This window comes from Oratosquilla oratoria, chromosome 19 (assembly GCF_046742065.1).
Source record: "Oratosquilla oratoria isolate Oo_2021 chromosome 19, ASM4674206v1, whole genome shotgun sequence".
In the NCBI taxonomy this organism is placed as follows: Eukaryota; Metazoa; Arthropoda; class Malacostraca; order Stomatopoda; family Squillidae; genus Oratosquilla; species Oratosquilla oratoria.
The window spans coordinates 42,242,526-42,267,022 of record NC_134795.1 but is presented as its reverse complement, the minus strand read 5'-3'; the positions used below and the strand labels follow the sequence as shown (position 1 = coordinate 42,267,022).

The following is a 24,497-nucleotide window of genomic DNA, read 5'->3' as shown; positions in this document are numbered from 1 at the left end:
ACTTACTGTTATGTTTACCTATGTGCATTACCTTGCATTTACTTGTGTTAAATTTCATTAGCCACCTTTCAGACCATTGCTGTAATATCTAAATCTACTTGAATATCTAATTGATTTAAGTGATCATTTGCCATTCCGCACAGTTTTGTATCATCAGCAAATTTGGAAACAGTAGATTTTAGTCCATGGTCTATATCATTTATATATAATATGAATAGAAGTGGTCCAAGAACGGAACCCTGAGGAACTCCAATTGTAAAAAATTTCCATCTAGAAGTTTCCATTTAAAACAACTCGATCATTAGACCAATTCCTAGTCTAACTTAATAGGCTACCACTTATTCCGTGCGAAGCTAATTTAGTAAGTAGTCTTTCGTGTGGGACGGTATCAAAAGCTTTTGCAAAGTCTAGATATATTAAATCTATATTGTTTTTGTCATAATTCGAGATAACTGTTGTAGAATTCGAGTAAGTTAGTCACGCAAGAACGTTTCCGTCTGAAACCATGCTGGCTATCATTTATCAAACGGTTACTTTCTAAATGATGTTCGATAGCATCTCTGATGATAGTTTCCATTATTTTTCCTACGATTGAAGCCTGTAGTCATTTGGATTCTTTTTGTCACATTTGAGTATGGGAGTAACGTTAGCTAGCTTCCATTCTCTTGGGACATCTCCGGATATGATGGATTTCTTGAAAATTATTTCTAATGGAACACCAATCTCATTTTTCATTTCCTTTAAGATTCTTGGGTGCCAACCGTCAGGTGTTTTATTAACTTTGAGTTTATCTATACACCTTTTATTTTATTGTATCTTTTTTTTTTCATTTTATATATATTTTTTATTTACCGTAGTAAATTTACCCTAGACTTTTCACAGGTTTCAGTTTGGAGTTCACTTGAGGTGTTTCGTTTACGAATACCGAGCCAAAATGACTGTTTAAATTTTATACATTCCTTCATTTGAATATTCAAGTTGACCGTCAGCAGATAATAGTGGACCAATGTGATTCCTAATAATCTTTTTATCTCTAATGTAACTATAGAATTCTTTGGATTTATCAGCGATGTTCATTTCGTATTGTTTTCTTTTTCTTAGTCTTTTTTAAATCTCTCTGTATTGATACATAACTTTCATGGTCATTAGATGCACCCGAGCACTTGTATTTCTTATAAGCCCGTCTCTTTTTAGCAATACTTTTTTCAGTTTCTTTATCGAGCCACTTTGGGCGAGCCTGATTTGGGGGACGTCTGTCCTTAAAAGGAATGTAAGTTCGAATCATCCTAGTGAGCGTATTTTGAAATATTTCCCACATCTGATCTACAGGTCTTTCGTTTAATTTTGCCTCCCAATCTGTAAGCTGAAGCTCTTGACGTAGTCCTATGAACTGAGCTTTACTGAAATCGGGTATTTTAGAAACAAGTATCTATTCTTAGTCCACAAGTATCTATTATTAGTCCATATCTGGGTCCACTTCGTCTTGGTATGAGCTAAGTTGATGGTTAGTGAGGCTGTATAGCCTCGATAATAGTTTTGTGTGTAGTGTGGGTAATTGTATAGTGTGGGTAATTGGTCTGGTGTTTGAGTTGAGGTTTCTTTGCTTTGCTCAATTAATAGTGCGGGACGCGGCAGGAGTGAAACAGACTTTGGTTTGTAGAGGGCTGTTGCTCCATTCTTCTTTTTGTTTGGTTATTATTACCATCTATAACACGTTATAGGTGACCGTGCTAGGGGGCGGCTCCATAGCCTGGCTAAGTTTGGGGAAAATGTTTAGGGCACCTTTATAGTCACTTCCACATGCAAGCCGAACCTTCAAGTGGTACAAGGAGTATAAAGTGGTTACTATGGTGTAGGTCTGGTGTTACAGACCATTTAAAGAGGAACTTTAATTTAAACACTAAAATTAATCCAATCTCTAATTCTACAACGAGCCTACTTACAGAAACCAATACGACATAGTAAAATCTTGTGCACAAGTTTCAACATATGCTCTTGCAGTTATGAAGAAATATCAAGTGACTTGAAGATATTCGGTAGAACAAAATTTAAAAAGTAAATTATTCTAAACCAAGTAAACAATGTTCACATATAATACAAACACTAACAATGGATATGTGCTAGCGGTGGTCCCGAGATGAATGTCGATGTGAATGATCTCCCTGCCATCCATCTTCAAAACCTCTGAAACCCATCACCACCTACTGGAGGTGCACTCTAGAAGGGCTTTCATTTGCTATTTGGATCTGTCCAAATACTTGTCAGGTTCGGCAATTTTTTTTATTCTACATTTGACAAGCTAGTACTGACCCCGCCTCCTGAAAACAGACTCGCACTAACACAAAAGAAAGTATACCAAAGTTTCTTCCTAGAACAATCTATGGAAGAATTAGAGTACTGTTCCTAGTTTCTCTGGCTATGAACTTCCAGTCAGTAGAACTTGAGGCATATTCATTATATACAATGTAGTTAAAACTATGATATGTCATACCAGATAACTACAATTAATCCAAACAACATCGAACGTCTTGCAAAATTATGTACTGTATTTACAAACTAAAATAAACGAGATTTATAGCAACAAATTTTGCTGTGTAATATCTATTTTCATCATCTGCTTATCAAAAATATGGCTGAGGGACAAATGATGAACACCTGCTAATAGTGGTACTTCCACTAGTGGTTAATGAAATCTCGAACCTTGGCCAATATATTTTAGTTTTCAACTTCAGTTGTATTTCCTCCATCTGTTCATATAAAGTGCTGACAACCAGTGATTGATCTATTACTTTACGACAGTGATATAGAAAATCCCACATTAATACAAAGCAGACAAGAGTCCAAAGATCCTTCCCATTAAGGCCCGAGGAGAGTTGCCAGCCACTGTAAGGCCGTGGATTTCTAGTCGGTGAAACTGGAAACAATTTTTTACTAGTATTTTTATTACTTTTTTATCGACGTGTAGAAAATATCACCCGATACTAGTTAAAATCGGGCAGTGATTCATTCCTCAGCTAAACAAGACAACATTGTAATCGTCATAACAAAAAATAAATAAAAAATAAAATAAAATAGATAGATAAATAAATAAATAGATAAATAAACAAAAATAAATAACAAAACAAATAACAAAAATAAATAAACAATTCCATTCCACTGCTTTAAGAATTTTTTTTCCTGGGTAATCAATTACTGCCTCGAGTTTTACCGAGTGGAAAACCTACAACCCCACAGTGGCCGGCAACGGTCCTTGGGCCTCCCACAGGTCTCTCGGAAAAAAACATCGGACCTCTGTATTAATGTGATACTCTCTCCATGTCACTGGCTGGAAGCAGTAGGGAAAGGAGAGGAGCCACCAGTTGCCAGATTCTATTTGTGAAAAAGTGTAAAAGATAAATTTGAAGTTGATAGAGATATCTTGGGTCAGTTTAGAGAGCCCCTTAGGGCTGCATCTCCTGGTAGGGGTGAGGACCTGACGGGTTTTGAAAATGGGCTATTTTGCTATCCATCTTACACGACCACTATATGCAAGTACCCTTCATTAGTACCAGTTACTCATCCTATATACAGTCTACGTTTTAGAAATACAAGTAGTGACAAAATCCACAAAATCAAGTAATCCATTTGGCATCCAGTATAATCATAAATCCAGAATTTAAGTATTGAATGATAAATATTAACCAGTTCGTAACGAAAACATGGGAATATAATAACCAAAACAAAATAATAAAGTAAATAATGAAAAAGGGCTGGAAACAAGTTTATATTTATGAACTTCTTGCTATTCTAGATTTCTTTTGGTTACCACTGGAAGTAATGTCTTGGACACTCTGATACCACTTTAGTTGTGTAGACAGTCTCGGATATGGTCGCCAAATTTTCGACCGTTTCGGTGACCCATTCGGTTTGTAATAAAACTTTATTCTGGAATGAAAGCAACTTGTAAGAAAAAAGATTTACCTTTCTTGTTCGCGGGAAAGGGATGTGTTAAACCATGGTACCCCTGTGTGAAAGTAATGTATGTGTAGGCAAGTGTAACTAACGTACGTGCATGATTATTGTGCCCCCGGAGTACATGCTAAGCTAATAATTGAGTTTTATTTTATATTGATGTTTCTCCCTGCTCAGTATGTAAACTTTAGTATCAGAATAGTATGTATAAAACCAAAGATGGGCACCTGCTTGTGATGGTCCTGAGATAATCGTCTCCCTGCTGTTCATCTTCATACAGTGTATAATCAACACACCTCCATATGGAACTGTCATTTTTTCGGACCGGAGTAAAGGTATTTCTATGCGTCGACGAACTGTCTACTTTTTGACAATAAACGAGCATACAACTAGAAACAGTTTCATGTTTCTACCACCTATGTGTAACTAAAAGAAAGCTATCCACACTAATACAATTTTTTTTTCCAAAGAAGAGCCCGAGGACTTTTAGAGACTACAATAAGGTTGCAGGTCTCCAATTTGAAAAACTCAAACCAAGAATTATTGTAACGGTAATTTTTGCCTCCAGTTACACCACCATAGCCCATAGTCCTACAATACTGACAATGGTTCTCGAGTTTTCCCATAGACATCTTTAGGAAGAAACCCTGGGCAGTTGTCCATGTTGTATTAGTGTGGGACAGTTTCTATGTTACTGGATTTGAGTAGCAGAGGAACAATCACCTATTCTTAGCTCTCCTTGTGTAAAAAATAATAATAATAATAAAATAATAAATAAATATATCCTGCTTCCGGTCCGGAGACTGTGTTAGCCCCTCAGGGATGCACCGATAGATGGAAAAGGTAACAATGATGCAAGAAGTTGACCTACATCAATCTAGCAGGACCACCACTTAAAGGCACCCATTTTTTGTCTCAAACTATAATTAAGATTAAGTTTCCTTGCGGGGACGACCGAGGATGAAATGGATGGGGTGAAAGAGGCTTTGACCAAGAAGAGAACGTCTGTTGAGCATGGAAGGGAGAAGGTAGGGGATAGGGGCGAATAGAAAAAGGTTGTGTATAGATAATTTTTGGTGCAGCCAGAAGGAATTTTCCCCAGTCTTCTCTATTTTCCACTTGAGGATATGGGGAGGGGGTCAGCGTGTAGGTAAAGATCCCCTGTTGTATATATGCTGTGTCTTGCTGAATTGCTTCCGACCCGGGCAGTGGAGAAGAGACAAGGATGACCCTTCATCCACAAGGAACAAAGATAAAGGCTAACAAGGGTGGTGGATGGAGTGGAATGGGCAAGAATTGGTGCGTGCCTTTGACTTGGCTACATAGCTTATAACGGGGGATAATAACTTTCTATATTGAGAGAGGTTTCCTTTGCTCACATCTATATGATGTATGATGAGCAGAGGAGAGAAAAGTGTGTGAAGTTATATTGCATCCCTTAACATGGGTGGCAAACTGTTTTCTAATTCATGTACATTACCAATTTCTACGCTCAAAAAGTCATTATACTTGTCTGAATTGCAAATCTCTTAAATCAGTAGTTTTCAAATATTTGGAACAAAACTAGTTTTAAGATACAAATTTCAGAAAATGCTAATAATGCAAGATTCTTTTTTCCAAACTTTTTGTACGAATACTGGTGATTGCCTTAATTTAGTCATCTCAAAGACAACTATTTGTAAAAGTGATGCCACTTCCTGAACTACCAACCAAGGTTTCACCAATTCTCTATAACTCGACTAATATAGTTATTGAAATGAACACCTACCAAGCTTTGACTGCGGGTCACTCCAACCTCTTGGAAATGCGTTTTAGTTGTCGTCCTGTACGACACGGTAGTGACTGTGTCAATGACTGGGACGTACGAGGTGTGTGGAACGACTTCATACTCAGTGATGTACTGCGGTGTCAAGGAAGTGAATGTGCCGCGGACAGTTGACACATCAGTCTACGGATTATGAAACAGATAACAGTATCTATTACATTGAGAATGACAATCATTATGTTCATGCTAAAACAATTGAAATAATGACAGTGGCACAAGATAAATGACGACAATCATAGTAAAATCCATGCTAAAATAATGGATGTGATACTGATAATTATATAATAATATCAAAAATAAGAAATGGAAACAGTTCTGACAAGAATAAAACCCTAATTTTTACCCCAAAATTAGTAAATATATATACCATTTCATATTTTAGTCCCTAAAAAGTGAAAGCTTATCAATACTTCAATTAAGGAATAACACGAGTAAAGAGCAGGCGCTTCGAACATGGGCAAAGATTTACTATACAAAGTGGAGGATAGATGGAGAAAGAGGAAATGGACAGAAGATCCTTAGAGTAAACTGCTTAAATGAAAAAGAAAAAAGAAAACAAAAAGAAGAGTGAGAGAGAGTGAAGGATAGAGTAGAACTAGAGAGGTGGAATGGGGATATTTCAAGGAGGGAGTCACAAGGTGTGCAAAGATGGTGTGTGGAACAAGGAGGATGGGAGGAAATAAAAGGAAGGGTAGCGAGTGGTGGGATTAAGCAAAAATTGTAGAAGAGCAGAAACTAGCATTCACAGATTGGTTACAAAACAGGACGAGAGGATCATACGAGAGGTACAAAGAGAAAATAATTAAAGCATGAAATAAAGAAGGGAAAGAGAAGAGCAGATGTAAAAAGGGGTTACGAGTATGACAAAATGTTGAAAGTAATAAAAAGGGGTTTTGGAAGGAAGGCGAAGAAAGTAGAGAGGAAAAGGTAGAAGGTGCAGATGAAGAGATGATAATGGAAAAGACGGCAGTAAAAAGATGGGAGCTACTAAATGTAAAGGAGGATAGGGAGGGAAAGGTAGTTGCAGTGGGAAACGCTAAGAAAATGAGTGATGAATGACGAAAATGTTGGAACAAGGAAAGATGAGGTGAAAGAAGTTATTAAAAGGAAGAGAGCAGGTAAGGCACCTGGGTTGGATGGGCGTTATGCGGAGTGTCTAAAAAGGGGGAGATACAATGATGGTGGACTGGTTGACGAGTTTTAATGTTTGTCTAAAAGAGGGTAGAGTGCTGGAGGACTGAGTGCCTTTACAAAAAAAAAAAAAAAAAAAGACAAGTGTGAGTAGTAGTTTCAGAGGGACCAGTTTGTTGAGTAATTGGGAAGGCTTGGTGAGAAACTGTGTGGGTTTAGAACAGGTAGGGGTTGCGTGGTTCAAATTTGTGATAAGGCAGATCTACGAGACCGCTTTAGGAAAAGGTAAAGATGTTTTTTGGGGCCTTTATAGTGTTTAGAAAAAAATTATGATAGGGTAGACAGGAAGGCACTGTATGAGGTATTGCAAATGTATGGTATAGAAGGAAAGCTGTTAAGAGCAGTCAGTTTTCACGAGAGTAGTAAAGCCTGTGTTAGAATTAGAAATGGAGAGAGCGAGTGGCAGGGATAGGTTTCCTTGGCTGTTCAATTTTTACATGGATGAATATGGTGTGGGAGGTAAACACAAGGATAATGGACCGGGGATTGGAGATGGTTAAAGAAAATGGAGAAAAATGAGAAATAAACCAGCTGTTGCTTATTAACGACACTGCGCTTGTAGCATGATCATAGGAGGGATTCAGGAAGTTAGTGACGTGGTTTGGGAAGGTGCGTGAAAGAAGAAAAATAAGATGAATGTTGGCAAAAATAAGGTGATGAGATGTACAAGGCAGCATATTGGAAGCGAGTATTAAGGGAGAGAGACTGGAGGAAGAGGATAGCTTTAGATACTTGGGTGCGAATGTAGCGGGAATGAGAGGAGTGGAGGTAGAAGTAGAATATAGATTGTGTAGACAGCACTGTATGGGTCAGAAACGCGAAACATAAGAGGAAGAGTTTAAACGTGTTTGGAATGAAATGGCTGGGAATAATGGTAGGGGATAGAATGAGAAACGAGGAGGCGAGGAGGAGAGTGGAGGTGGAAAGAGTTGGGAGACAGGGTTGATGAAAGTATTGGGATGGTTTGAACACATGGAAAGAACGAGTGAAGAAAGATTAGTAAAAGGTGTGTGGAAGAAGTGAACACGACTAGGGGGGACCAAGATGAGATCGATGGATGGGTTAAAAGGAGCATTGGGAAAGAGGAGTATGTCTGTTGAGGAAGGAAGGGAGAAGATAAAAGATAGGGGCGAGTGGAGAATGGTTGTGTATAGATGATGCTATGATGCATGGAAGGAAGTGGGTGGGGGATGGGAGTACGCGTGAATGATATTTTGACGCAGCTCGAGGAGATTTTTCCCCATCTTCTCTTTTTCTGCACGAGGGGAAGGAGAAAGGGTAGGGTCGCCGATCAAATGAAGCGGCCTTGCTGTCGATGTGCTGTAATCTTGCTACATTACTTCTGACCCAGGGCAATGGGTGAGATGAAGGGATGACCTATCATCCAGGAGGAACCAGGAAAAGGGGGAGGGAGGAGTGGTGAACGGGAGTGGAGTATGTGTGGATGAAATGGGTGGGAGTGAATTTATGACTGATTTTGGCTATTCCCCTTATAAGGAGGAAAGCTGTAAGTATATGTATGTACTTTCCCTTATTATTATTCTTGTATCTCTCTGTACAGTGTGTAGACGTTAGTACTAAGATGCATATACCAAGGCTCTTTCCCCTTATAAGGGGGATAGCCAAAAAGAGAAAGGCATAAAAAACATTCCCACCCATTCCATCCCTAAATACACTCCACTCCCCTCCACCCTCCCTCTTATCTTGGCACCTCCAGGATCACGGGTCATCCCTGTACCTTGTCCACCGCCCTGGGTCAGAAGCAGTGTCGCAAGACACGGCACATCCACAGCAAGGCCGCTTCATTAAACCAGCGACCCCCATCTCCGTCCCCCCATGCAGAAAAGGAGAAGACGGGGAGAAATCCCTTTGGGCTGCGTCAATTTTTTCTCACACATACTACCTCACACCCCATCCCCCCACCCATTCCACCTCATGCATCACAACATCATCCATATACAACCATTCTCCATTCACCCGTCTTCTGTCCACTCCCGTCCTTCCTCAACAGACATTCCCCTCTTCCCCAAATCCCCCTTCACCCCATCCGTCCATCTCATCCTAGGACGCCCCCTCATTTTCACCTCCTCCACATCTGCCTTCCATACCTTTTAGACTTTCTTCACTCATTCTTTCCATGTGTCCAAACCATTCTAATACTCTTGCATCAACCCTATCTCCCAACTCCCTTACCATCCCTGTTCTCCTCACCTCATTTCTCTCACTATCCAGCCTAGTAGCCCCCATCATACTTCTCAAACACCTCATCTCAAACACATTCAAACTCCTGCTCTCTTCCTCTCTTATGTTCCATGTTTCTGCCCCGTACAGTGCTGTTAGCACAATCACTCCTTCATACAGTCTCCTCTTAGCCTCCATTCCCAAATGTCTATTCATCATTACACTTTTTTAATCCACCATGGCATTCACTCGCTTGACAGCTCCTAGAAGCTTTCCTCCTATCCCGTATATCTACAGTACCTCCCACAGTGCCTTCCTGTCTACCCTGCCGTAAGCCTATTCCAGATCCATAAAAGCACAAAAAACATCCTCACCTTTTCCTATAGCTTTCTCACATATCTGTCTTACCACAAAAATCTGATCTACACAGCCTCTACCTGTCCTAAATCCACACTGTTCCTTGCCAATTACTCCCTCTGTTCCTCTCCTGATCCTCTCAATCAAGATCCTCCCATAAACCTTCCCAACTACATTTAACAAGCTAATCCCTCTTAAACTACTGCACTCACACATACCCTTTTCCCTTGTAAAGTGGAACTATACAGGCACTCCAGTCCTCCGGCACTCTACCACAGCAAACATTAAATAACCTCACCAGTCAGCCCACCATAACTGTACCTCCCTTTTTTTTTTTTTTTATACATTTTGCATGGGATCCATCCAGACCATGTGCCTTTCCTACTTTCATCATAACAACTGCCTTCACTTCATCCTTCCTTGTTTCTCCTCCTTTTTGCCTCACTCATCACTGTCATTTTCTTAGCACTTCCCACTGCAACTATCTTTCCCTCCCTATCCTCTCCTTCACATTTAGCAACTCCCTAAAATACTCTGCCCATCTTTCCCTTACTGCCTTCTCTTCCATTATCATCTCTCCATTTGCACCTTTTACCTATTCTTCTCTACTTGATTCGCCTCCTCTTCCTCTCTAAATTTCTTTCCAGAACATCTTTTTATTACTTTCAAAATTTTCTGTCATATTCTTACCCCATTTCACGTCTGTTCTCCTCTTTGCCTCCTTTACCTTGTGCTTTACTTCTCTTTTCTTTTCTTTTCTTTGTACCTCTCATATGACTCCCTCGTCCTATTTTTGTAGCCATTCTGTGAAAGCTTGCTTCTTCTCTTCTACAACCTTCTTTGCTTCCTCATCCCACCATCCACTACCCTTCCTTCTATTTCCTCCCGTCCTTCTTGTTCCACACACCATCATTGCGCACTTTGTGACTCCCTCCTTGAACCATCCCTATTCCTCCTCCACTCCTAGCTCTACTCTATCCTTCACTCCCTCCCACTCCTCTCTCAGATTCTTCTTGTACTCCTCCTTTTCCTTCTCATTTAAAGAGTTCACTAAGCACCTCCCTATCTTTTGTCCTTTTTCTCTTTCTCCATCTATCCTCCACTATCAACTTACCTTCCACCAAAAGATGATCTGATATTCCCCTACTCTCTCCCCTTAGCACATGTACATCCTTAACTCTTCCTATTATACTCCTATCTACCACTACATAGTCCATTAACGCTCTATCTACCACCCTTTCATCCACCATCCTCTCCTATGTGTACTTATGCTTGACTTTCTTCCTAAACACTGTATTTGCTACCATCAACTCTCTAGACACATCTCCACTATCAACTCTCCACTACGATTCTTTCCTGGAACTCCACATTTCCCAACCACTCCGTCAATTGGTTTATTTCCTACCCTAGCATTAAGGTCTCCCAGTACTACTACATTGACGTTCCTCCCTAATCCCTCTATGCATTCATTTAAATATATCCAAAAAGCCTCCCTTTCTTCTACGCTCTTCTCACTACCAGGCCCATATGCACTTACAAAAATCCATATCTCCTTTCCCAGTTTCACCTTCATCCACATTATTCTAGAGGAAACCTCAAGGTAGTATACATAAAAGCAAAGGTGGGTTCTGGCTCAACAGATATTAGATGGCTGTTTTCGCCTTCCTACTAACAGAAAATACAACACAAAAATCCAACGTTTCATTTCAAAAACATTTATTGGAGACTTCAAACTATTGACAGCTGCAACGGGCCACATTTCTGGGAAAAGCTTCAGGTAACTGAGAAATTGACATTGGGTTGCTTGTTATGGTCTGATTGACCCAAGCCTCTATATTCATGGACGATCTCACGTCACCGTCGTAGGTTATGTTCCATGTATTAATCTTATTAAACAAGAGTACAAGTTTTGTTAGCATTTTTTTCTTCGTCTTAAGAATATGTAGTTTGGCGATTGGGACTGCATTAGCACCAGGAACAAAGCCAACAGAGAAATAGGTTTCATTACTAAAACTGTTACGAATAGAAATGCAGAGATGATTATCAAACTATCTGGCGTTAGACCCATCCTTGATTATGCGGTACAGTTTTGATCTCAGTCCTATAGAATAAATATCAATTCACTAGCAGTAGTACAGAGGAGAATGACCAAAATGGTATACGAGCTCAGAAATTTATCTTTAGAGGACAGGCCTAGCCACCCTTACACTTTGGAAAAACACACAGTACAGGGTGATCTAATAGATGTTCAAGTAGATCAAAGACAAAAAGCCATCATATATAGACAACAGGGCAGTACTCGCAGTAATGAATTTGAATTGGACAAACTTAGATTTAAGAAGGAGGTAGGCAAAAACTGGTTTACCAATAGTGGTAAACGAGTGGAATAGACTTAGTATCCATGTAGCAAGCATTGAAAATATATGTTGTTTTAAGGAAAAGTTGGGCAACTTTAGGGATGGGGATAACAGGTGGTAATGGACATGAAATTGCAGTCTCTTTCATTCTTATATTCTTGTGAATGTTTACCGCTACTTATATCCCCGTAGATAATATCGCGTTGCTGTCGTGCATTATTTTGTTTCATGAGCTAGTCTTGTTAGTCAAAGATATCTATAGTTTGGTTATGAATACCCATTTATTTGTGAAAAATTATGGAGAGATGATAGAGGTATTGATTATCATTCGTACTATATTTGGGTAACCTTGCTGATTGCGACTTTCCTGCCAGGTTAGGATTAGAAAGATTATATTTGGGGCACTCTTTCTGACCTGTCTCCCGTGTAAGATTAATAGAATTCTGAATAGGATTGCTCAGTTCTGTAGGTTGCTGCCGAGAAGTGAAGCTCTTTCATCACACCACATTAGAACAATTGCCCCTATAACAACTATCGTGTGGTTGTGACTATCTGCTTCAGAAGATTATCTCCAGCCCTTACTGATACGAATTATTACCGGAAAACTTGAATGTAGGATGGAAAGATTATTCTATTGTCAGTAAACGATTATTTACTAACCAAAAACTGAAACTACTGTCAGTCTCTGTCACTGCTTTACGTATAGCATCAACCCTGGCTGTTCAATCTTTACATGGATGGGGTGGTGCGAGAGGTTAATGCAAGGGTAGTGGGTCAGGGGTTGGAGATGATTAAAGAAAATGGAGAAAAGTGGGAGGTGAGCCAGTTGTCGATTTCTGACGACACTGCGCTTGTAGCAGGATCAGAGGAGGGATTGAGGAAGTTAGTGACAGAGTTTGAGAAGGTTTGTGAAAGAAGGAAGGTGAAGATAAATGTGGGTAAAATTAAGGTGATGAGATGCACAAGGGGAGAGAAGGACAGCAGGCTAGAAGTGAGCATTAAGGGTGAAAGACTGGAGGAAGTGGATAGTTTTAGATACTTGGGTGCGAATGTGGCAGGAAAGGGAGGAGTGGGGGTGGAGGTAGAATGTAGATTGAGAGAAGCGAGTAAATGCCTTGGTGGGTTGAAAAGTGTAATGAGAAATAGACATCTGGGAATGGATGCTAAGAGGAGGTTATATGAAGGAGTGATTGTGCCAACAGCATTGTACGGGACAGAAACATGTAACATGAGAGAGGAAGAGAGAAGGAGTTTGAATGTGTTTGAGATGAAATGTCTGAGAAGTATGATAATAGGTTACAAGGCTGGATAGAGTGAGAAATGAGGAGGTGAGGAAGAGAACGGGTGGAAAGATTAGTAAAAGAAAGATTAGTAAAAGAAAGATTAGTAAAAGAAGTGTGGAAGGCAGAGGTGGAAGGAGTGAATATGAAGGGGCGTCCAAGGATGAGATGGATGGATGGGGTGAAAGGGGCATTACAAAAGAGAGGAATGTCTGTGGAGGAAGGACGGGAGAGGACAGAAGATAGGGGTGAATGGAGAGGGGTTGTGTATAGATGATGCTGTGATGCATGAGGGGGAGTGGGTGGGGGATGGGGGTGAGGAAGTATGTACGAGAAAAAATTTGACGCAGTCCGAAGGGATTTCTCCTCGTCTTCTCCTTTTCTGCATTTATGTCTGAATTTATGAAGCGGCCTTGCTGTGGATGTGCTGTGTCTTGCGACACTGCTTCTGACCCAGGGCAGTGGACAGGATGCAGGGATGACCAGTCATCCAGGAGGTGCCAAAATAAGAGGGAGGGAGGAGGGGAGTGGAATATATAGGAAATGGAATGGATGGGAGTGGTTTCTGTGCCTTTTTCTTTTTGGCTACCCCCCGTGTATGTATGTATGTATGTATGTATCAACTTCCGGATGGGAGTTGATGCTATAAGTAACTGAAGAGGCAGTCTCTCTTTATGAGCAGGAAGGGAGAAAGATTCAAGACAGACACTGGGAGTCACTTATCACATGAAAAAAACTTACCTGTGTCAACGTAACAATGCGTTCCTCAGTGACTAGGTACTGCTTGACTACTTGCTTGACTGAAGTTATATAGACAGTGCTCGTCATGTGCCGTGTCCGTTTTAGAATGCTTGGTTCAGGATGTATAGTTATGGTTTCTGCAAGAAAAGATTATAAGCATCAGGTCGAGAATGAATGAAAAACGTTGATGGGACAAAGGGGCGATGAAGTATGATGGGGCGACGGCGGTGTAATAGAATGGAGGGCGATCATGGGACAGTGAGAGGACAATAGAGGCTGCGATGTTGTGGGACAATTGAGAAGGTTGTCGTAGCATAGTGGGGTGGAGGTCGATGGACAGTGGGGTGGAGGTCGATGGACAGTGGGGCGGGAGTAGTGGGACAGTGGGGCGGGAGTAGTGGGACAGTGGGGCGGGAGTAGTGGGACAGTGGGGCGGGAGTAGTGGGACAGTGGGGCGGGAGTAGTGGGACAGTGGGGCGGGAGTAGTGGGACAGTGGGGCGGGAGTAGTGGGACAGTGGGGCGGGAGTAGTGGGACAGTGGGGCGGGAGTAGTGGGACAGTGGGGCGGGAGTAGTGGGACAGTGGGGCGGGAGTAGTGGGGCAGGGCTCGTGATTCAGTATGATTTTGCATCATATGCCCAAGGTCCATGTAGACTGGTCAGCCAGCCGAGCGGGCCGAGCGGGCCGAGCGCGGGTGAGGAGGGGTGATGACGTCATCCACGCCACACCTCCCAGCCACTCACAGTACTGACTTGAACTTGACCACCCTTGGAGCCTGTTATCTCTTCCCCTCCCCCCTTTTTTTTTTAACTGCATTACATATTACCTACATGCATTACTAATTAGATGAACACTTGGAATATTAAAGGGTCTATTGTAAGCACAAATATATTCATAGTAATTATGGCAAACAGTAGTCATAATACAAAGAAAAATTAAGTTCATACCATTCATAATGTTCGCATAAATATTCAGTATTTGTTATTGAATATAAACCACTTGATCATAACAAACAACAAAGGAAAACAGGTAGTATGGTCCTAGTGAAAAAGTAAAATACATATCATTCATGTGGTCAGTTTCATTAGCTTTCTGTTGTGACCTTTGTATGACTTAGGTTTTTTCTTATTTGTCTTAATGTTATTATTTAGATTCCTAATTCTAAAGTACAGATGTTTTGGCAAAAAATTATATGACATTATGAGGTACATCAATTCCAACATTTCCTAATTCACGAACAAGTGTTTTCAAGCACTCTTTTCCTTCCTTGAGATTCTTACCGTGTATTACTTTAAATGTTTCTCTCATAGTTGTTAATTGGGAAAAGAAGGTGTCAGCAGGAGCATACAATCCACCTCTGTTTACTTCATCAATCCATGTTTTAGCCATGGTGGTAGGCCTACAGTCACTTTGTGGCATAAGTGAGGATATTTTGTGTCAATTTTTTTTTTACAATATAACCACCAATGTATTTGAGAGGATCTTCTTCTATAAGTACGTGGATTGCTTTCTGTGGATTAGAAACTAAGATTACACAGTCTCTTAGGTTATCATCGATGTTATCGTACTCATAATTTACATCTGGCCCAACATCCAAATCTTTGAAGCAGAGACTAGTAATGTACAGTTTTGATGTCAACTGCCTCTCATGAAAACATGAAACTTCATTTTCCCTTTTCTCAAGTTTAGTTTTATTTGAGAAACAGTCAAAATTTGCTGCAGGTGTATTTGGTTTCTGAGGAAGTGTAACGTCTTTTCCTAGGAGTAAGTGTTTGAGGCGATATTTAAAAGTTACAGAATTTGGATGGTCGTATGTTCCTTGCATTTGCCGTCTGCACCCAAATAAATGCTCCAGTCTGTCTTTATTTAGATTTCTAGTTAAATATATATTCAAGATTGAAAGACTTTTGCAGCATTCTGTACAGTCCTATGTATTGCTCAGAAACCAAATACAACTGCAGCAAATTTTGACCGTTTGTCAAATAATACTAAACTTGAGAAAAGGGAAAATGAAGTTTCTTGTTTTGATGAGAGGCAGTGTGTGTATGCCTATGCATGAAACAGCAAATGTCTCACCCTGTACAACAATGTTTAATTTCACTCTCCTCAAACATGGTAAACGACAGGCATACAACTACTGCTTCTACGATCACCTTCAACTTGTTCCCTAACGACATCCTACCCTCAAGGACGATGTTGTAGGGTTTCAGCACAGTCGAGGTAATGGTTTTGATCAGAGTAGTCATGTCTGGAAGGGTCACGGTTACCGAATAGACGTTCTTCATCACTGACGTGATCGTGATCGTTGACGCCTCTTGAGGCTGTTCCTGTAATGAAGTAAAGCCACGATATCAGTAAAATACAATCATGAAAAGGTATGGGATAGATCCCCGACAAACGCTTCAAGAGTCCGTGGGGAGCGGTTGCGGGGAGCGGCTGTGGACTGTGTGCGCGCGTGCAGAGCCTGTGGACTGTGTGCGCGTGTGCAGAGCCTGTGGACTGTGTGCGCGTGTGCAGAGCCTGTGGACTGTGTGCGCGTGTGCAGAGCCTGTGGACTGTGTGCGCGTGTGCAGAGCCTGTGGACTGTGTGCGCGTGTGCAGAGCCTGTGGACTGTGTGCGCGTGTGCAGAGCCTGTGGACTGTGTGCGCGAGTGCAGAGCCTGTGGCCTGTGTGCGCGAGTGCAGAGCCTGTGGACTGTGTGCGCGTGTGCAGAGCCTGTGGACTGTGTGCGCGAGTGCAGAGCCTGTGGACTGTGTGCGCGTGTGCAGAGCCTGTGGACTGTGTGCGCGTGTGCAGAGCCTGTGGACTGTGTGCGCGTGTGCAGAGCCTGTGGACTGTGTGCGCGAGTGCAGAGCCTGTGGCCTGTGTGGGCGTGTGCAGAGCATGTGGACTGTGTGCGCGTGTGCAGAGCCTGTGGACTGTGTGCGCGGGTGCAGACCCTCTCGCCTGTGTGCGCGTGTGCAGAGCCTGTGGACTGTGTGCGCGTGTGCAGAGCCTGTGGACTGTGTGCGCGTGTGCAGAGCCTGTGGACTGTGTGCGCGTGTGCAGAGCCTGTGGACTGTGTGCGCGTGTGCAGAGCCTGTGGACTGTGTGCGCGAGTGCAAAGCCTGTGGCCTGTGTGCGCGAGTGCAGAGCCTGTGGCCAGTGTGGGCGTGTGCAGAGCCTGTGGACTGTGTCCGCGTGTGCAGAGCCTGTGGACTGTGCCCGCGTGTGCGGGTGCGCGTGTGCGGGTGCGCGTGCGTGTGCGGGTGCGCGTGTGCGGGTGCGCGTGTGCGCGTGTGGGGGCGCGCGTGTGGGGGCGCGCGTGTGGGGGCGCGCGTGTGGGGGCGCGCGTGTGGGGGCGCGCGTGTGGGGGCGCGCGTGTGGGGGCGCGCGTGTGGGGGCGCGCGTGTGGGGGCGCGCGTGTGTGTGGGCGTGTGCTTGGGCGTGTGTGTGGGCGTGTGTGCGGGTGCGCGTGTGCGGGTGCGCGTGTACGCACGTGTGCGGGTGCGCGTGTACGCACGTGTGCGGGTGCGCGTGTACGCGCGGGTGCGGGTGCGCGCGGGTGCGGGTGCGCACGTGTGCGGGTGCGTACGTGTGCGGGTGCGCACGTGTGCGGGTGCGCGTGTACGCACGTGTGCGGGTGCGCGCGGGTGCGCACGTGTGCGGGTGCGCGTGTGCGGGTGCGCACGTGTGCGGGTGCGCACGTGTGCGGGTGCGCACGTGTGCGGGTGCGCACGTGTGCGGGTGCGCACGTGTGCGGGTGCGCACGTACGCACGTGTGAGGGTGCGCGTGTACGCACGTGTGCGGGTGCGCGGGTGCGCGTGTACGCACGTGTGCGGGTGCGCACGTGTGCGGGTGCGCACGTGTGCGGGTGCGCACGTGTGCGGGTGCGCACGTGTGCGGGTGCGCACGTGTGCGGGTGCGCACGTGTGCGGGTGCGCGTGTACGCACGTGTGCGGGTGCGCGTGTACGCACGTGTGCGCGTGTACGCGCGTGTGCGCGTGTGCGGGTGCGCGTGTACGCACGGGTGCGCGTGTACGCGCGGGTGCGCGTGTACGCGCGGGTGCGCGTGTACGCGCGGGTGCGCGTGTACGCGCGGGTGCGCGTGTACGCGCGGGTGCGCGTGTACGCGCGGGTGCGCGTGTACGCGCGGGTGCGCGTGTACGCGCGGGTGCGCGTGTACGCGCGGGTGCGCGTGTGCGGGTGCGTGTGCGGGTGCGCGTGTACGCGCGGGTGCGCGTGTATGCGCGGGTGCGCGTGTATGCGCGGGTGCGCGTGTATGCGCGGGTGCGCGTGTATGCGCGGGTGCGCGTGTATGCGCGGGTGCGCGTGTATGCGCGGGTGCGCGTGTATGCGCGGGTGCGCGTGTATGCGCGGGTGCGCGTGTATGCGCGGGTGCGCGTGTATGCGCGGGTGCGCGTGTATGCGCGGGTGCGCGTGTATGCGCGGGTGCGCGTGTACGCACGTGTGCGCGGGTGCGCGTGTACGCACGTGTGCGGGTGCGCGTGTACGCACGTGTGCGGGTGCGCGTGTACGCACGTGTGCGGGTGCGCGTGTACGCACGTGTGCGGGTGCGCGTGTACGCACGTGTGCGGGTGCGCGTGTACGCACGTGTGCGGGTGCGCGTGTACGCACGTGTGCGGGTGCGCGTGTACGCACGTGTGCGGGTGCGCGTGTACGCACGTGTGCGGGTGAGCGTATGCGGTTATGCGTGTATACGCGTGTACGCACGTGTGCGTGTATACGCGTGTACGCACGTGTGCGTGTATACGCGTGTACGCACGTGTGCGTGTATACGCGTGTACGCACGTGTGCGTGTATACGCGTGTACGCACGTGTGCGTGTATACGCGTGTACGCACGTGTGCGTGTATACGCGTGTACGCACGTGTGCGGTTATTCGCGTGTACGCACGTGTGCGGTTATTCGCGTGTACGCACGTGTGCGGTTATTCGCGTGTACGCACGTGTGCGGTTATGCGCGTGTACGCACGCGTGCGGTTATGCGCGTGTGCGCACGCGTGCGGTTATGCGCGTGTGCGCACGCGTGCGGTTATGCGCGTGTGCGCACGCGTGCGGTTATGCGCGTGTGCGCACGCGTGCGGTTATGCGCGTGTGCGCACGCGTGCGGTTATGCGCGTGTGCGCACGCGTGCGGTTATGCGCGTGTACGCACGCGTGCGGTTATGCGTGTATGCGCGTGTACGCACGCGTGCGGTTATGCGTGCGGTTATGCGTGTATGCGCGTGTACGCACGCGTGCGGTTATGCGTGTATGCGCGTGTACGCACGCGTGCGGTTATGCGTGTATGCGCGTGTACGCACGCGTGCGGTTATGCGTGTATGCGCGTGTACGCACGCGTGCGGTTATGCGTGTATGCGCGTGTACGCACGCGTGCGGTTATGCGTGTATGCGCGTGTACGCACGCGTGCGGTTATGCGTGTATGCGCGTGTACGCACGCGTGCGGTTATGCGTGTATGCGCGTGTACGCACGCGTGCGGTTATGCGTGTATGCGCGTGTACGCACGCGTGCGGTTATGCGTGTATGCGCGTGTACGCACGCGGTTATGCGTGTATGCGCGTGTATGCGCGTGTACGCACGCGTGCGGTTATGCGCGTGTACGCACGCGTGCGGTTATGCGCGTGTGCGCACGCGTGCGGTTATGCGTGTGTGCGCACGCGTGCGGTTATGCGTGTATGCGCGTGTACGCACGCGTGCGGTTATGCGTGTATGCGCGTGTACGCACGCGTGCGGTTATGCGTGTATGCGCGTGTACGCACGCGTGCGGTTATGCGTGCGGTTATGCGTGTATGCGCGTGTACGCACGCGTGCGGTTATGCGTGTGTGCGCACGCGCTCGGTTATGCGTGCGTGCGCGGGTGCGTGCGCGGCGTGCGTGCGCGGCGTGCGTGCGCGGCGTGCGTGCGCGGCGTGCGTGCGCGGCGTGCGCGCGTTTGTGAGTGAGCATGTGCGTACGTCTGTATCTGTGGATCTGTAGGTGTGCGTGTGTGTGTGCACGTGCGTCTCTGTGTGCACGTGCGTCTCTGTGTGCACGTGCGTCTCTGTGTGCACGTGCGTCTCTGTGTGCACGTGCGTCTCTGTGTGCACGTGCGTCTCTGTGTGCACGTGCGTCTCTGTGTGCACGTGCGTCTCTGTGTGCACGTGCGTCTCTGTGTGCACCTGCGTCTCTGTGTGCACCTGCGTCTCTGTGTGCACCTGCGTCTCTGTGTGCACCTGCGTCTCTGTGTGCACCTGCGTCTCTGTGTGCACCTGCGTCTCTGTGTGCACCTGCGTCTCTGTGTGCACCTGCGTCTCTGTGTGCACCTGCGTCTCTGTGTGCACCTGCGTCTCTGTGTGCACCTGCGTCTCTGTGTGCACCTGCGTCTCTGTGTGCACCTGCGTCTCTGTGTGCACCTGCGTCTCTGTGTGCACCTGCGTTCTGTGTGCACCTGCGTCTGTGTGCACCTGCGTCTCTGTGTGCACCTGCGTCTCTGTGTGCACCTGCGTCTCTGTGTGCACCTGCGTCTCTGTGTGCACCTGCGTCTCTGTGTGCACCTGCGTCTCTGTGTGCACCTGCGTCTCTGTGTGCACCTGCGTCTCTGTGTGCACCTGCGTCTCTGTGTGCACCTGCGTCTCTGTGTGCACCTGCGTCTCTGTGTGCACCTGCGTCTCTGTGTGCACCTGCGTCTCTGTGTGCACCTGCGTCTCTGTGTGCACCTGCGTCTGTGTGCACCTGCGTCTGTGTGCACGTGCGTCTGTGTGCACGTGCGTTTCTGTGTGCACGTGCGTTCTGTGTGCACGTGCGTCTGTGTGCACGTGCGTCTGTGTGCACGTGCGTCTCTGTGTGCACGTGCGTCTGTGTGCACGTGCGTCTCTGTGTGCACGTGCGTCTCTGTGTGCACGTGCGTCTCTGTGTGCACGTGCGTCTCTGTGTGCACGTGCGTCTCTGTGTGCACGTGCGTCTCTGTGTGCACGTGCGTCTCTGTGTGCACGTGCGTCTCTGTGCGCACGTGCGTCTCTGTGCGCACGTGCGTCTCTGTGCGCACGTGCGTCTCTGTGCGCACGTGCGTCTCTGTGCGCACGTGCGTCTCTGTGCGCACGTGCGTCTCTGTGCGCACGTGCGTCTCTGTGCGCACGTGCGTCTCTGTGCACCTGCGTCTCTGGCTGCCCGTGCGTCTCTGTGTGCACGTGCGTCTCTGTGTGCACGTGCGTCTCTGTGTGCACGTGCGTCTCTGTGTGCACGTGCGTCTCTGTGTGCACGTGCGTGTCTGTGTGCACGTGCGTGTCTGTGTGCACGTGCGTGTCTGTGTGCACGTGCGTGTCTGTGTGCACGTGCGTGTCTGTGTGCACGTGTGTCTGTGTGCACGTGTGTCTGTGTGCACGTGTGTGTGTGCACGTGCGTCTCTGTGGGCACGTGCGTGTCTGTGCACGTGCGTGTCTGTGTGCACGTGCGTCTCTGTGTGCATGTGCGTCTGTGTGCACGTGCGTTTGTGTGTGCACGTGCGTCTGTGTGCACGTGCGTCTGTGTGCACGTGCGTCTGTGTGCACGTGCGTCTGTATGCACGTGCGTCACTGCGTGCCCGTGCGTCCCTGTGTGCACGTGCGTCTCTGTGTGCACGTGCGTGTCTGTGTGCACGTGCGTGTCTGTGTGCACGTGCGTGTCTGTGTGCACGTGCGTGTCTGTGTGCACGTGCGTGTCTGTGTGCACGTGCGTGTCTGTGTGCACGTGCGTGTCTGTGTGCACGTGTGTCTGTGTGCACGTGCGTTCGTGTGTGTACGTGCGTCTGTGTGCACGTGCCTGTCTGTGTGCACGTGCGTCTGTGTGCACGTGCGTGTGTGTGCACGTGCGTGTCTGTGTGCACGTGCGTGTCTGTGTGCACGTGCGTGTCTGTGTGCACGTGCGTGTCTGTGCACGTGCGTGTCTGTGTGCACGTGCGTGTCTGGGTGCACATACGTGTCTGGGTTTACGTGCGTGTCTGTCTGGGTGCACGTGCGTGTCTAGGTGCACGTGCGTGCGTGTTTATGTGCACGTGCGTGTCTTCGTGCACGTGTTTGCACGTGCGTGTCTGTGTGCACGCAATAAAAAGACGTTTTGGAAGGAAATTAAAAGATAAAGAGGAGGCAAATCAAGTAGAGAAGAAAAGGTAAAAGGTGCAGATGGAGAGATGATACTGGAAGAGAGGGCAGTGAGAGGAAGGTGGGCAGAGTATTTTAGGGAGTTGCTAAATTTGAAGGAGGATAGGGAGGGAAAGGTAGTTGCAGTGGGAAGCGCTAAGAAAATGACCGTGATGAGTGAGGAAAATGGAGGAGAAATAAGGAAGGATGAAGTGAAAGCAGCTGTTAAGATGATGAGAGCAGGTAAGACACCTGGTCTGGATAGATGCCATGCAGAATGTCTGAAGAAAGGAGGTACAGTTATGATGAACTGGCTGGTGAGGTTATTCAATGTTTGTTTAAGAGAGGGTAGAGTGCCGGAGGACTGGAAGAGTGCCTGTATAGTCCCGCTTTACAAGAGAAAGGGAGATAAGTGTGAGTGTGGTAGTTTCAGAGGGATCAGCTTGTTAAGTGTAGTTGGGAAAGCTTATGGGAGGGTCTTAATTGAGAGGATTAGGAGAGAAACAGTGTGGGTTTAGGGCAGGTAAGGGTTGTGTAGATCAGATTTTTGTGGTAAGACATATGTGAGAAAGCTATAGGAAAAGGCAAGGATGTTTTTTGGGCGTTTATGGATCTGGAAAAAGCTTACAAGGTAGGCAGGAAGGCACTGTGGGAGGTACTGCAGATATATGGGATAGGAGGAAAGCTGTTAAGAGGAGTCAAGAGTTTTCACGAGAGTAGTAGAGCTTGTGTTAGGATTAGAAATGGAGCGAGTGAATGGTTTTAGGTAAAGGTGGGACCTCTTCAGGGATGTGTTATGTCGCCCTGGCTGTTCAATCTTTACATGGATGGGGTGGTGCGAGAGGTGAATGCAAAGGTAGTGGGTCAGGGTTGGAGATTAAAGAAAATGGAGAAAAGTGGGAGATGATCCAGCTGTTGTTTGCGGACGACACTGCGCTTGTAGCAGGATCAGAGGAGGGATTGAGGAAGTTAGTGACAGTTTGAGAAGGTGTGTGAAAGAAGGAAGATGAAGATAAATGTGGGTAAAAGTAAGATGACGAGATGTACAAGGGGAGAGAGTGACAGTAGGCTGGAAGTGAGCATTAAGGGTGAAAGACTGGAGGAAGTGGATAGCTCTTGATACTTGGGTGCGAATGTGGCAGGAAAGGGAGGAATGGGGCTGGAGGTAGAATGTAGATTGAGAGAAGCGAGTAAATGCCTTGGTGTAATGAGAAATAGACATCTGGGATAAGATGCTAAGAGGAGGCTATATGAAGGAGTGATTGTGCCAACAGCATTATACGTGGTAGAAACATGGAACATGAGAGAGGAAGAGAGAAGAGTTTGAATGTGTTTGAAATGAAACGCCTGAGAAGTATGATAGGGGTTACTAGGCTGGATCGAGTGAGAAATTAGGAGGTAAGGAGGAGAACAGGGGTGGAAAGGGAACTAGGAGATGAGGTTGATGAAAAAAGTATTAGGATGGTTTTGGACACATGGAAAGAATAAGTGAAGAAAGATTAGTAAAAAGTGTGGAAGGCAGAAGTGGAAAGAGTGAATATGAGGGGGTGTCCTAAGATGAGATGGATGGATGGGGTGAAAGGGGCATTACAAAAGAGAGGAATGTCTGTGGAGGAAGGACGGGAGACGACAGAAGATAGGGGTGAATGGAGAGGGGTTGTGTATAGATGATGCTGTGATGCATGAGGGGGAGTGGGTAGGGGATGGGGGGTGAGGAAGTATGTACGAGAAAAATTTGACGCAGCCCGAAGGGATTTCTCCCCGTCTTCTCCTTTTCTGCATGGGTGGACGGAGAGGGGGGGTCACCGAATCTATGAAGCGGCCTTACTGTGGATGTGCTGTGTCTTGCGACACTGCTTCTGACCCAGGGCAGTGGACAGGATGCAGGGATGACCCGTCATCCAGGAGGTGCCAAGATAAGAGGGGGGAAGATGGTGGAGGGGAGTAGAATATATAGGAAATGGAATGGGTGGGAGTGATTTCTATGCCTTTCTTTTTGGCTACCCCCCGTGTAAGGGGGGAAAAGCCTTTGGTATATGTATGTACAATAATTACGCCGTGAGCATCCATGACGTCGACGACCCGGACGATCTTCAAAATTTCAGGTACCGAATTACTAAACATAGGTTAGGTTACGTAGGTTAGGTTAGGCTAGGTAGGTTATGTTAGGTTAGAATGGATGAATTTATCATCCTTTCATTTTGCTTGGCGGAAATCATTAACGAAGTTGCAGTGAAGTGGATGTGTGTGTGCATTAGAAATTTAAATATTAAGTTTAACAATAATGCATTAATGTATTAAGTATTTTTATGGCGGAAATCAGTATCAGAAAACGTTGCTAAAATCTATATAGAAACTAATAAGTAGACACCTTTGGACTCCATCTTTGTTTTGATAGATTCGGAGGTAGGAGACTACAACGATCCTGATGACCTATAGAATTACAGGTACCGTGTTCCTAAATGCAGGTTAGGTTAGGTTAGAATAGACGAATTCATACTTTAACTTCTTTGACCT

General features: G+C 46.7%; 2 protein-coding genes across 3 annotated transcripts in view; one reads left to right on the top strand and one right to left on the bottom strand.

Moving 5' to 3' along the window:
- Nucleotides 1–24,497, top strand: part of LOC143035857 (agrin-like) — a 986,526-nt gene that overhangs the window by 921,183 nt on the left and 40,846 nt on the right. The window lies entirely within an intron of this gene.
- The window catches only part of LOC143035855 (uncharacterized), a 23,414-nt gene continuing 823 nt past the window's right edge, over nt 1,907–24,497 (bottom strand). Inside the window, exons 3-6 of the mRNA XM_076202947.1 lie at nt 16,066–16,210; nt 13,884–14,020; nt 5,720–5,899; nt 1,907–3,924 (exon numbers count right to left, since the gene is read on the bottom strand). Coding sequence (XP_076059062.1) covers nt 3,802–3,924; nt 5,720–5,899; nt 13,884–14,020; nt 16,066–16,210 — 585 coding nt within the window. The 3' untranslated portion in view covers nt 1,907–3,801. The remainder of the gene's footprint in view (nt 3,925–5,719; nt 5,900–13,883; nt 14,021–16,065; nt 16,211–24,497) is intronic.